This window comes from Monodelphis domestica, chromosome 3 (genome assembly GCF_027887165.1).
Source record: "Monodelphis domestica isolate mMonDom1 chromosome 3, mMonDom1.pri, whole genome shotgun sequence".
NCBI classification, from domain to species: domain Eukaryota; kingdom Metazoa; phylum Chordata; class Mammalia; order Didelphimorphia; family Didelphidae; genus Monodelphis; species Monodelphis domestica.
Window position 1 is genome coordinate 142209447 of NC_077229.1, and position 12593 is coordinate 142222039.

At 41.7% G+C, this 12593-nt stretch overlaps 1 protein-coding gene and 1 long non-coding RNA gene across 4 annotated transcripts in view; one reads left to right on the forward strand and one right to left on the reverse strand.

Annotated features, from left to right (window-relative positions):
* Positions 1-3920: 3920 nt before the first annotated feature.
* COL14A1 (collagen type XIV alpha 1 chain) overlaps positions 3921-12593 on the reverse strand; it is a 297645-nt gene continuing 288972 nt past the window's right edge. Inside the window, exons 46-48 of one of the 2 annotated variants that reach the window (XM_056823153.1) lie at positions 8919-8996; positions 8297-8452; positions 3921-5770 (exon numbers count right to left, since the gene is read on the reverse strand). In XM_056823153.1, coding sequence (XP_056679131.1) covers positions 5739-5770; positions 8297-8452; positions 8919-8996 — 266 coding nt within the window. In that variant the 3' untranslated portion in view covers positions 3921-5738. The remainder of the gene's footprint in view (positions 5771-8296; positions 8453-8918; positions 8997-12593) is intronic. The other variant, XM_056823151.1, reaches the window with a different exon arrangement.
* Positions 11394-12593, forward strand: part of LOC130458339 (uncharacterized) — a 65248-nt gene continuing 64048 nt past the window's right edge. For both annotated transcript variants that reach the window (XR_008917516.1, XR_008917517.1), the window contains exon 1: positions 11394-12301. This is a non-coding gene — a long non-coding RNA (uncharacterized LOC130458339). The remainder of the gene's footprint in view (positions 12302-12593) is intronic.

Here is a 12593-nt window from a genome sequence, read left to right on the forward strand (position 1 = left end):
TGAAGTAATATCAATATTTAACATGTATGCACCAAATAGTATAGCATCCATATTTTTAAGGGAGAAACTAAAGGAGCTTAAAGAAAAAATACATAGTAAAGCTATACCAGTGGGGGACCTCAACTTTCCCCTCTCAGATCTAACCAAAAAAATAAATAAGAAAGAAGTAAAGGAAGTTAATGAAATTTTAGAAGAGTTAGACTTAATAAATATTTGGAGAAAGTTGAATAGGGATAAAAAGGAATATATCTTCTTTTCAGTAGTACATCGTACTTATACAGAAATCAACCATATTCTAAAGTATACCTCTTCTTCTGACCATGTTAAATACAAAGTAGTTTGGGAAGAATTAACATTAACTACCCAAAGGGCTACATGGAGAATCAGGCATGCCATGCCTGGGCAATTCTGTGCCAATGTTTCTCATGTCTCACAATCAATACTAAAGTCTTTGAGAGATACTTGAGAGTTTCTTTATAACTCTTCTTCTGATCATGCTAAATACAAAGTAATTTAAGGGATGAAATGAACATTAACCATTGGAGGATCCAGATTTTTCCATAGGGAGGTTTTCCACTTCCCTTTCCAAAGGGAGGTTGAACAGAAAAAATCCATACCAGGACAGTGAGCCTATACAACACCTGGATGAAGGTTAACCAGTAAGCCAGTTTAGCATGAAGGAGAATAATGTGAAATGTTTGAAAAAGATAAATAATGGTCATATTATGAAGGGCTTGAATGTAATTGGCACTTATTGCCCATGTCGAAAAAAATCATACTAAATCAATGTTTATCAAAATTAGTTGTTCTTATCTGTAAGTAAAATGTACTCAGCTATGGACAGAGCACACCAACATATCTACCATGACAACAGTAGAGTTAGAAGACATCTTGGTGGTCCCACCCACAACCATTGGGAAGAGAGAAGTTAGCCTGAGGGTCTGAGTTCCCTCTTCCTGGGACATGAATCAGGTTGACCAATAATTGTTTCAGCTGCTACTCTTTCTCTGCCCCTCACTAGTCCCTTGCCTGAGGACTTCTGTAACTGCTATATCATTCCTAGTAAGATGAGGAGCCTTTTCCTCCTTAGAGCATTCAGCTCTCTTCTTTTCAGGAAGGGTCTCAACGTCATTTGTTTTGTTTTGTTTTAAATTTTTATCTTCTGTCTTGGAATCAGTACTGTATATTGGCAGGAGATTGGTAAGGGCTATGCAATGGGAGTTAAGTGACTTGCCCAGAGTTATACAGCTTGGGTCTGAGGTCCTATTTGAACCCAAGATCTCCCACCTGTAGGCCTGGCTCTCATACCACTGAGCCATTTAGCTGCCCCTCTTTTCTATAACACTCCCATTTTCCATAAACTTGAAAAGGGTTGAGACTCCCCTCCTCCACCTCATAACCTTCTACTTCCTTTTCCCTCATTGAAGCCTTGCTTCTATATTCTTTAGGAATCCTTCATCCTTTTAACAATGTGGGGTAAAGAGAACTATTCTTCCACTCTCTTCACTTTACACTCCAAGAGAGAGATCATCTACATTGGGAACATAGATATTAATCACTCTACTGTGGCAGAAATTTCTCCTACTTTCCATTATAAGGATAGTATTGAAACTGTATATAATACTCCTAATACCTTAATGGTTGAGATTTTCATCTTTATTTCTTGAAACTATTTTTGAGCATTTACACCGTAATCCTAAGCACCTGATTAAAACTTTTAGAGACAATTTTCCCCACTCATTAATTTACTTAGAGTTCTATTTGTCCCCTAAACAGTAAGTGGTACAATGAATAGAGTCCTGGGCTTGGAGTTAGGAAGATTCATCTTTCTGATTTCAAATCTGGCCTGCCACTTACTACCTGTGTGATCCTGGGCAAGTCACTAAACCCTGTCTGATTCAGTTTTATCAACTGGAAAATGAGTTGGCAAAGGAAATGGCAAATTACTCTAGTATCTCTGCCAAGAAAACCCCAAGTGGGGTCCCAAAGAATTAAACAGAAGGAACAACAAATATTTGTTCTATACTTTTTCTTATTTGTCTTACCAAACTATCAATTCTTTTGTCTTTGTTTTAGTTGATCTTCCTTAAACTGTATTCATTCTTCTTAATTGTTCTTGATCTTGCTTCTCTCAGAATTAAGTAGCAAAAATTTGGAATGGTACTTGGACTTGGAGATTGTTCTCCTTCAAATTTCCCTTAAGCTTTGCTTCCCAAACTAAACTTAGTTAACACCCAACCACCCCCATGACCACCCCCACCACCATCTTCTACAGTATTTCCTTATTATTTGGCTCCTCTGTTTTTCCTCTCTTTTCTCCTATAGAAATAGGCAGCAGAGCCTTTAAAAAGCTATTAATCATCAGTCAACATAGTTGGAAGTTGGAAAAACATTGTTGAATATCTAGATTTGGGTGATATTGGTGTTATTTTTTGTTACCTAATGCTATAAGGAATAAACTAAACAGTTTTCCAAATACTGATCTAGTTATTTTATTTAGCTGGTCTTAGTCTTCTGTGAATTTCAAAACTACTCAACCCTGTTCAAACCATTCTTTAGAGGATGGGATTTGACTATGTCCTGATTAATAACAATAGAGATTCTTGGAATGACAGAATCAGGTCTTGGAAACTACAATCTCTACCCTACTCAGGGTAACAGGATTTAGAAAGGGCTGCAGCAAAGCTCAAGATTTAATTATTTGAGAATATGACCTTCAACAGACATGTGCAAAGGGGACAGACCTCTGGGCAGTCCTGGGTTAAGCTAGAGCCACCATTGGCACAGGGGAGACACAGGAAGTGAGGTAGAGGACAGCTGAGGAGTCTGGGGACTTCTTGGGTGGAGGAAAGGAGGTTGTTGGAGCCTGGTGCTTGGAGTGAAGGCCCTGAGACTGTTTCTCCATTTTGGTCACGTGAGTGATAGGGACTGATCTCTTTTCTTTGCCCCAGCTATCCAGGGCCTTGGGCCTTTGGCCCAGCCTAAGTAGAGGGGGTATTTAAGCCCTATTCCCTTCTCCCCCTTTTCCCCCCTCTCTCTCTTTCCCTCAAATACTTTTCTTCCTCCTGTTTGTAATTAAAACTCCACAAAAGGTTGACTGCGGACTTGAGTTTTCATTTAGGAATTACATAGCTGAATTCCTTGGCGACCTTAAATTAATATATATCAGTCTTTTAAAGTGATTTCCATATCACACTCCTCCACCCCAACTTCCCATCTTCAACAAATCCAAACCATCGAATGAAGCACAGAGACCTCTTGTTTCTTTATTCAGGATGAAAAATGTTAATCCAGTTCTGCAAAGGAAGAGTCACTTAAGGACAGAAAACCCTTAGACAATAAATGGCATAGAGGGACAAGGCTATTTTACCACCATGTGCGGACTTTGTGTTGACCCCAAGTTCATTCTATTTTTTACCTATAAATCAGTGTCCACATTTGATAAATATTACTGGGAACATTGTATAACAGAAATGATCAGGTGAAGGAAATCATATTTAGAACCAAAGGGATATTGGAGGTCATTTGACTATATCATATTTTCTTCCACTGAAAAAAATAAGACAAAATGTAAGCAAGATGGCTAGAGTGCTGGTCTTGGAAGAAGGACAACCTGGATTCAGGTCCTATCTTGGGGCCATACTGACTAGGTGGGTCACTTAACCTCTTAGAAGTCCAGGAAATTTGCCAAAACTATAAATTGCAGAGCATGTGCCAATCCACATTGGAAGAGGGCATCCTCTTGATGAGTTTCCTACACCAATTAAATCACAAGTTAAGGTAAAAAATAAGTTTAAAAGTATGACAGTATAGGGATAAAGAGGGGGACAAAGAAAAATTACAAGCTGGATAAGATGATTCTGTTTTCTTTATGGCTCAAATATAAACTTTAAGAACAAACTGAGACAAGTACATTCAAATATAGTTGACAACTTTTATTTGCTTACAAAAGAGAATGGAAATAGGTAAACAATAAATTATCTGCGTGTTCACACCAATCCATGTAGATTCAATGAAGAAATCCCAGCAACCAAAAACTAAAGAATTCTTTCATTAAATATAGATCTCTCTTTAGATTGTGGGAGGTTCACTGTTTTAGGATAACAATTCATTTCTCAAAGCACAAAAAATAATATTTGTTTGTAAAACCATTGACTGCAAAGAGGCAGACTCATGCCCTCAGTTCTGAGAGTCCGGGAAAAAATACCAGGGGTAATTAGGGTTGGATTGACTCATAATGCAAAATGGTGTTTTCCTGACTGCATTCCCTCCATGGAGGGGGTCTTTCTAACAGTCAGTGACTTCATTCATTGGGTCCCTGAGGTAAACTTGGAATGCCCTTTGACCATATTTCTCTTGAGGGCCCATTTCCTCCTAATCCAATCGATACCATGCAATTCTGGGATTTCAAATTGTCTGTTAGAGCAGGGGGAAACATCTAATGTTGGAAGTGGAATTTGCATTCTATGCTGAGCCCCTTCCTTAAAAAACATGAAAAATCTGGTGTATGTTTCAAAGAGGAAAAAGAAGCACCATTCTTTGAAGATAGTTGCCAATGAAACAGGGCTTTGGGGTTTGGGTTTTGGTTTTGGTTTTCATTGTTTTGCTCTTTTTCCCAGAGGAAGGGGATGTTCTTTTTTTGGTTTTCATTATTATTCAACAATAATTACAACAATATATCACCTTGCAAATATGTTCTAAGAGGGCAAATCAGGCTACTTACTGAACAACAGCTTTACAAATGAACCATACAAATCGCATACAACATTCTCCTTTAATAACAATTCCTTAAGGGTTCTTTTCATGGATTTTCCAGTTCTTGTCTATAGTAATGGTTCCTAGGGCCATCAGATCAGGTCTTCCAAATCCTCTTGAACAGGTGTGAACTCCGGCTGGTCAGGGTCAGGTGCTGGATAGGAAGACTGGGGGTATGAGACTAGCCAAGGACAGAACCCAGGAACCATAAAATCTGTTTCCCATCATATCATAGGTTCTCAGGGCCATGGGTTGAGTATGAATTATTTGGTAATTTACAGGGATGTCTTGACCAGTTGGATTATTGTGTCCACCTTTACCCACCACCACCACCAAGAAGATGCAAATGGTTAGCAAAAGAGGAAAGAAGCAAAATGTTAGAGCAGTCATTAGGAAACTAGCAGCCCAGCCAACTGTTGGAACAGTATCCCTTTAATTTATAAGAAAGGAACACTGAAAGCATTTAGCAGGATTATAAAAGCAACAAGGCAAGAGAGTAGGGGAGTGGGGAGAGGCTTAAATCATTACTGCATTGCTCAATGTTATCTGAAAACCATCACCAGGAAAGGAAAGGAATGCATCACACCTGCATACTTCTAGCAAGTGATGAGCAGCAAAGATCAGACACCAGACTTCACTAACCTGATTATGTGTTTCCTGAGTGAATTTGGGGGGAGTATACACTAGGCAGGCTAGAAAACCTGTTTTCATTTTGGAAGTACAGTTTCTGTGATGTGCCTTTGTCTTTCTCAAATAACAATTTTTCTTATGTTGCTCAACGATGTGGGGACCACAAAAGCATGGAAGGAGTGGAGGGGAAAGGGGAAAGGGCAAGTGTGATGGGCAATCTCATTTAGTGGTGTGAGAACACTGATTGTGCACGAGTTACTGGGTCAAGCTTTGGTGGTGGTGGTCAATATGGCAGTTCTATATCCACGGCCAAATGCAAGGGAGAAATGCAACCAGAACAGAATGCTTTGGCTTCAGTGCTGGTAATCATTGTAAGGGATCACGTCTTTAAAGCCAGAATGGCAGTCCAAGGAGTTGAGGGAACAAGGGTGGGAAGAGATGAACAACAAAGAAAAAGACATCAGAAAAGCTTCATTCTGAACCTATGGTTACCAAGGTTAACAGTCCCGCCATGGTAGATACATTACACTGAAGTCCAGCAAGCACTTGCTCTTTTCCTAATAGCCCTAGCAGGTTCATTTGTGAAATGATGCCTGAAAGCATTCACCTGTACAGCATCTCCTCTGATAACATGCATTTGTTGGAAGTATTTAGAGAGAACAATTACTTATCAAGATCTCACTTTAGTAGTTAGTAATGAGAGAAGGTTATTATATTAAGAATTTTGCTTCTTCCTAAAGTTATTCTTAATCTCCTAATACATATGTAATAGCAGTAGTTGCTCTAGTAATAGAAGTGGTAGTAGCAGTAGTAGATGAATCTCATGAATGGAACTAGGGAATTCTAACAACAGGTGGAAGGCTCTCCTCCAGTATGAACATTTCTACCAGGAGACAACCATACAAGAGCAGTAACAAAGAATGAAGCTATAATACTCCCACCAATTCTTCCTCCCTTCCTTCTTCCCATCCTCCCTTCCTTCTTTCTTCCTTCCTTCCTTCATTCTTTCTTCTTTTCATCCTCCCTCCCTTCCTTCTTTCCTTTTATCCTCCCTTCCTTCTTCCCTTCCTTCCTACTTTCCATCCTCCCTTCCTCCCTCCCTTCCTTTTTTCCTTCCTTCTTTGCTTCTTTCCTCCCTTCCTTCTATCTTCTCCCCTTCCTCCCTCCCTCTCTCCCTCCCTCTGTCCTTCTCTCCCTCCCTTCCTTCCTTCTTTCCTCCTTTCCATCCTTCCTTCTTTCCATCCTCCCTTCCTCCCTCTTTCCCTCCCTTCCTTTTTCCTCCCTTCCTTCCTTCCTCCCTTCCTTCTAGCCATCCTTACTTAATACTCCCTTCCTTTCTTCCTTCCTTCTTTCTTTCCTTCTTTCCATCCTCCCTTCCTCCCTTCCTTCTTTCTTTCCTTCCTTCCTTCCTCTCCCTCCCTTCCTTCTTTCCTCCCTTCCTTCTAGTCATTCTTACTTCTTTCCATCCTCCCTTCCTTTCTTCCTTCTTTCTTTCCTTCTTTCCATCCTCCCTTCTTTCCATCTTTCTTTCTTTTCATCCTCTCTTCCTTCTTTCCTTCCTCCCTCCCTCCCTCCCTCCCTTCCTTCCTTCCTTCCTTCCTTCCTTCCTTCCTTCCTTCCTTCCTTCCTTCCTTCCTTCCTTCCTTCCTTCCTTCCTTCCTTCCTCCCTCCCTCCCTCCCTTCCTCCCTCCCTTCCTTCCTTCCTTCCTTCCTTCCTTCCTTCCTTCCTTCCTTCATTCCTTCCTTCCTTCCTTCTTTCCTTCCTCCCTCCCTTCCTTCCTTCCTTCCTTCCTTCCTTCCTTCCTTCCTTCCTTCCTTCCTTCCTTCCTTCTTTCCTTCCTCCCTCCCTTCCTTCCTTCCTTCCTTCCTTCCTTCCTTCCTTCCTTCCTTCCTTCCTTCCTTCCTTCCTTCCTTCTTTCCTTCCTCCCTCCCTCCCTTCCTTCCTTCCTTCCTTCCTTCCTTCCTTCCTTCCTTCCTTCCTTCCTTCCTTCCTTCCTTCCTTCCTCCCTCCCTCCCTCCCTCCCTCCCTCCCTCCCTTCCTTCCTTCCTTCCTTCCTTCCTTCCTTCCTTCCTTCCTTCCTTCCTTCCTTCCTTCCTTCCTTCCTTCCTTCCTTCCTTCCTTCCTTCCTTCCTTCCTTCCTTCCTTCCTTCCTTTCTTCCATTCTTCTTTCTTTCCTGTCTCCTTTCTCCTTTCCCTCTCCTTCCTTCTTTCCTTTCTTTCTCTCTTACCTTCTTTTTAAAATTTAAAAACAATTTTCTTCAAACTTTTAATTTCTACTTAGAACCAATACTTTATATTGGTTTTAAGATGAAAGAGTGGTAAAAGCTAGGCAATGGGGGTTAAATGTCTTGCCCAGGATCACATAGCTAGGAAGCATTTGAGGATTGATTTGAAGCCAGGATTTCCCATCTCTAAGCCTGGCTCTCAATCCACTGAGTTGCCCCCAAACTTTACTTTCTCCTTTAGAATATATACTAAATATTGATTCTAAGGCTGAAGAGCAACAAAGGCAAGGCAATTGGGGTTAAGTAACTTGCCCAGTATCAAATGGCAAGGAAGTGTCTGAGGTCAAATTTGAACTCAGGTCCTCCCAAACTCAGTACTGGCACTCTTTCGCTGTGCTGCTTAGCTGCCCACTACTATTGCTTCCTAAACACTGACAACAAAATCTGTGCCTCCATTTACTTCCCTGAATATCATATGCCTGGGAAGAGGGAGGAAAAGAAAGCTACTTATTTTCCAAGTATGCATACTTTAACAACACTCAAGAGATCTCCCCCCATGATTCTGGCCTTTGGTATCCTTGAACTAAACTTCCCACTCCCCATTGCTCAACACCACATAATGGCCATCACTCCCCAGTCCCACTCTCAAACTCAGTGGGATATTGACTGTGTGGACCATACTCACCTCCTACACCATAACCTGAACAGGAAGACGGATCACAGTAGCCAGGCTGGCCTGAAGGTCCTTGTGGCCCAGGTACACCAAGGTGGCCAGGTGGACCTCGTGGACCCGGTGAACCCTGTGGCCCAGGGCTACCAGTTCGACCCTCCCCAGCAGGTCCTGGGGGAACACAAATGTACCATTAGATGGACTGTTTGCATTCATATAATTTAGGGGAACAAATCGAAGCTGTTAATGGAAAAAAATAAACTTGCTCGTCAGATATCTCTCTCCTATACAAAAATGTTTTTTCTCCTTTCTAGTTCATTCCTTCCTAAAGGGATATACACTGAAGTCATGCACAGGGGTCCCTGCCTCCTTTAGGTTAGTGTCTAAATCACCTCAGGACAGTAAAAAACAAAACTCATTTTTAACTAGTACCTTCTAGATCATTTAAAAGAAATGGGCAAGGTGTGATGGACAGCATTTTCCATAAACTACAAAGCTGTTGTTTTCTATCACATATGTATAAGCATCCCAGGCCAGCACATAAATAGCTCCACATTTTAAATCAACTTCTCCAATCTCAAAGTAGAAGAATATAGGGTCTGCCTCCTGCTGCAGCCAATGAGGGGGGACACGTTACCTGCAGGTCCAGGGGGGCCTCTGGGTCCTTGATTCCCAAAGCCTGGATTTCCTTTTTCTCCCTTGACACCCGATAAACCTGTTGGGAGAAGCACCTTTAGAATGATCATTCAGGACAGGAGAAATATTTACAGAGGTTTTTTAAGTTTTCTGTAGCCAAAGAAGGGTACATAAGATTAAAATTAATATCCAATAACTCCAAGTACTATATTTTGTAAGATTTATTAATAATCACTTGAAGTAGAAGAAATAAAAAGACAAAATTAAAGCCTGAGTAAAGAGAAGTTTTTCCAGCCTTGTTTGTGAGGAAAGCGAGAGGGGCAGGATCACACGCAAACTTTATCTCCAAAACGTAAGGATGTAAGGTGAGAATGAAAGTGGGATGCTGGGAATTGGAGTCCTGGGGAGCAGATTCTAATCATACAGGGAGTTATGGGGGAAAGGGACCAAAGGGAAGGATTTTGAAATAAGTTTAAAGTATTTTTTAAAAGTGTTCGTATGTGTGTGTATATAATTTGTGTCTGACTCTGTGTCCCCATTTGAGGTTTTCTTAACAAAGATCCTGGAGTGGTTTGCTAGTTCCCTCTCCAGTTCATTTTACAAATGAGGAAACGGAAGCAAACAAGGTTAAGTGACTTGCCCAGGGTCATACCGCTAGGAAGTGTCTGAGGCTGGATTTGACTCAGGTCTCCATGACTTCAGGCCCATCCCCCCTCGCTGTCCCATAAAGAGAGAGGTTCAGCATGGTATATAGTAACAGCAATATTGTATGATGATCAACTGGGAACCCCTGAGCTATTCTCAGTGATATAACGATCAAGACAATTCTGAAGGACTTATGACAAAGAGTTCTCTCCACCTCAGAGAAAGAACTGCTGGAGTGGGAATGTAGATCCAAGCACGCTACTTTTTCACTTTAGTTTGTGTTTTTATTTTGGGGGGTAGGTTTTATAGGAGTATCCTCACAACAATGACCAATCTGGCAGTAAGTTTGGCATAACACGTAACCCAGATACATTGCTTACCATCTCTAGAAGGAGAGGAGATCATTTGGATCTTATAATTTTAGAAAACGTGTTAAAAACTGTTATTAACATGTAAATGAGAAAATACTTTTCTTTAAAAGAGAGAGGTCAGGGCTGGAGAAATAGACCTGATAATCCTATGAGAAGAGAAAATCATTGAACTTACGGAAGCTGATGAGGTTTTTGTTTTGAGCTTCTTAATTCATTGTAAATTTGTCAATTTAATTTTCCAATTTGTTTAAGTGCTCCTCTAAACTGATGAGATAATTAAAAAAAATTTTTTTTAAATCCATTCACCACAGCCACGCATCTACAAACAAGTCCTTGCTTTCAATCAGTGAATCAGTCAATAAATATTTATTAAGTCCTAGACATTATAATCAGCACTGAAGGCATCAGATAAAAATGGAAGTCCTTGACCTCAAGAAGATTACATTCTAAAGGGAAGACAACATATATGCGTAAAAGTATATACAAAACATATGCAAGATAATTTCTGGGGAGTCATCACCCCCAGAGGAAACTGGGAAAGATTTCATGTGAACTATGGAGCTTGAGCTGAACTCTGTAGGAAACCAAGAAGTCTAAGAGGTTGAGCTTGCATTCTAGACACAGGGAAAGGATGTGTAAATGAACAGAGACGGGAGATACAGGACAAGAGAGCAGCCAGGTCGCTCAGTGGTTAGAGCTCTAGACCTGGAGTCAGAAAGACCTGAATTCAAATTTGGCCCTAGGCCCTTACTAGCTGTGTGATCTTGGGCAAGTTACTTAAAAAAAAAAAAAAAACTAATAAAAAACTTTTCCCTCTGTTTGCCTCAATTTCCCCATTTGTAAACTGCTAGATAATTAATAATAGCTCCCACCTCCCAGAGTTATTGTGATGATGAAGTGAGATAATATTTATAAAACATTTAAGACAGTAAACTCCATGTAGAAACACCGAGGAAAAGCAACGGCCTGACTACAGCGGTTGAGGGGACATGACAGAGGAGAGACTCTAAACGAACACTCTAATGCAAATATTAACAACATGGCAATGGGTTCGAATCAAGAACACATGTGACACCCAGTGGAATCATGCGTCGGTTAGGGGGGTGGTGGGGAGGAAAAGAAAATGATCTTTGTCTTTAATGAATAATGCTTGGAAATGATCAAATAAAATATAATTTAAAAAAAAAGACAGTAAACTCCATGTAAACGTTGGCTATTATTAGCTATAAAGATGGCCAGTTTGATTGGACTATAGAGAGCACAGTTAAGATTCTCACCCCCAAGAGTCCCCTAAAATCAATAGAATTTGAAATGCAAATCTGGCCCACTCGGAGCGCAGTGCAAGCTCTTTGTTGATCTTTTCGCTCTCGCTAAGTTTGGTCGCAGGTCTCGGGCAGCGGCTGCCTGCACACACCAGTGGCGTCCTGAGCCCTGCCGGCACAGCACGGAGGATGCCCGTCACAAGGGACTGCATCTGACCTTTCCTTGTAAAACAATATCACTGCGCGTCCACCAAAGACACGACTTATACGCGTCCGAGCAAAGACAAACAAAGGAGTTGCTAAGTTTTGAAGAGTTTGAATTTCCATTAGAAGCTGGGAACCATCTGAAAGCCTGCGCTTGATCTGGATGCTGCGTCCCATAAAAATCCACAGCGATCCGTGCTCCTTTTCCATTAGCAGGCCGGAGCTCGTCACAGACACAAATCAATCGTACACGTAAATAATCCACCAAATCTGCCAGAATGACTGCGTCTGGATTGCTGAACAGGCTGCTATATTGGCTGTCTATAGAACAGCCTCAGAACAGAAACAAGAAGTTTTGTTCAGTCGTGTCTGGCGTCACAATTCCCATTAGGGGTGATGTTGGCACAGGTACCGAAGCCATTTCCTTCTCCAGCTCCTTTAACAGATGAGGACACTGAGGCCAACAGGCTGAAGTGACTTGCCCAGGGTCACACAGCCGCTAAACATTGGCCGCGTCTGTGTCATTTTCCCTTGCACGTGTGGACGTCAAGACTGGCTCCCAAAGGGTGACTCTGTTTCCGGGCTGCGTTATTTCTTGAAAGTGTTGGGCTCAGCCCTTCCCGCGGCGTCACGGTTCTGTCTCTGGGACAGCTTTCGGGGTCTCTGCCTCACTCTTGCTCCCTTCAGTCAAGGGCTCTGTCGTTGCCCGTCTTACAGCTGTGCCTTGTTGGGATGAGGGCCTTCGCGAAGGGCTACTGAACTGATGCATAAGCCGGTGCCAGCAATGGGCCTAGCCGCGCTTCTGTGACGCCTTTGGGGGTGCAGAAGGCTCTCTGCCCTGAGGCAGGGAATGCAAGCATCGCCCTCACACGAGGAGCTGAAGACTCGGAGGATCCAATCGGGTAAACGACGTGCTCGTGGCCAGGGACTCACTGAGCAAAACTTGTAAAAATAATTTTTAAAAATCCTTACTTTCTGTCTTAGTAACAACTCTAAGGCGGAAGGGCGAGAGCTAGACAAAGGAGGTCAAGAGACTCGTCCAGGCTCCTCCTGATTCCCTGCCTCCAGAATTTGAACTTAAGCCCAGCTCCATTGATTTTTCTACTATACTACACATATGCATTCATAATTGTGCTTCTCTCATCTTGCTTAGGGTCTTCACCTGGAGACTGACAAAAGGCAGTCATTTTAAAA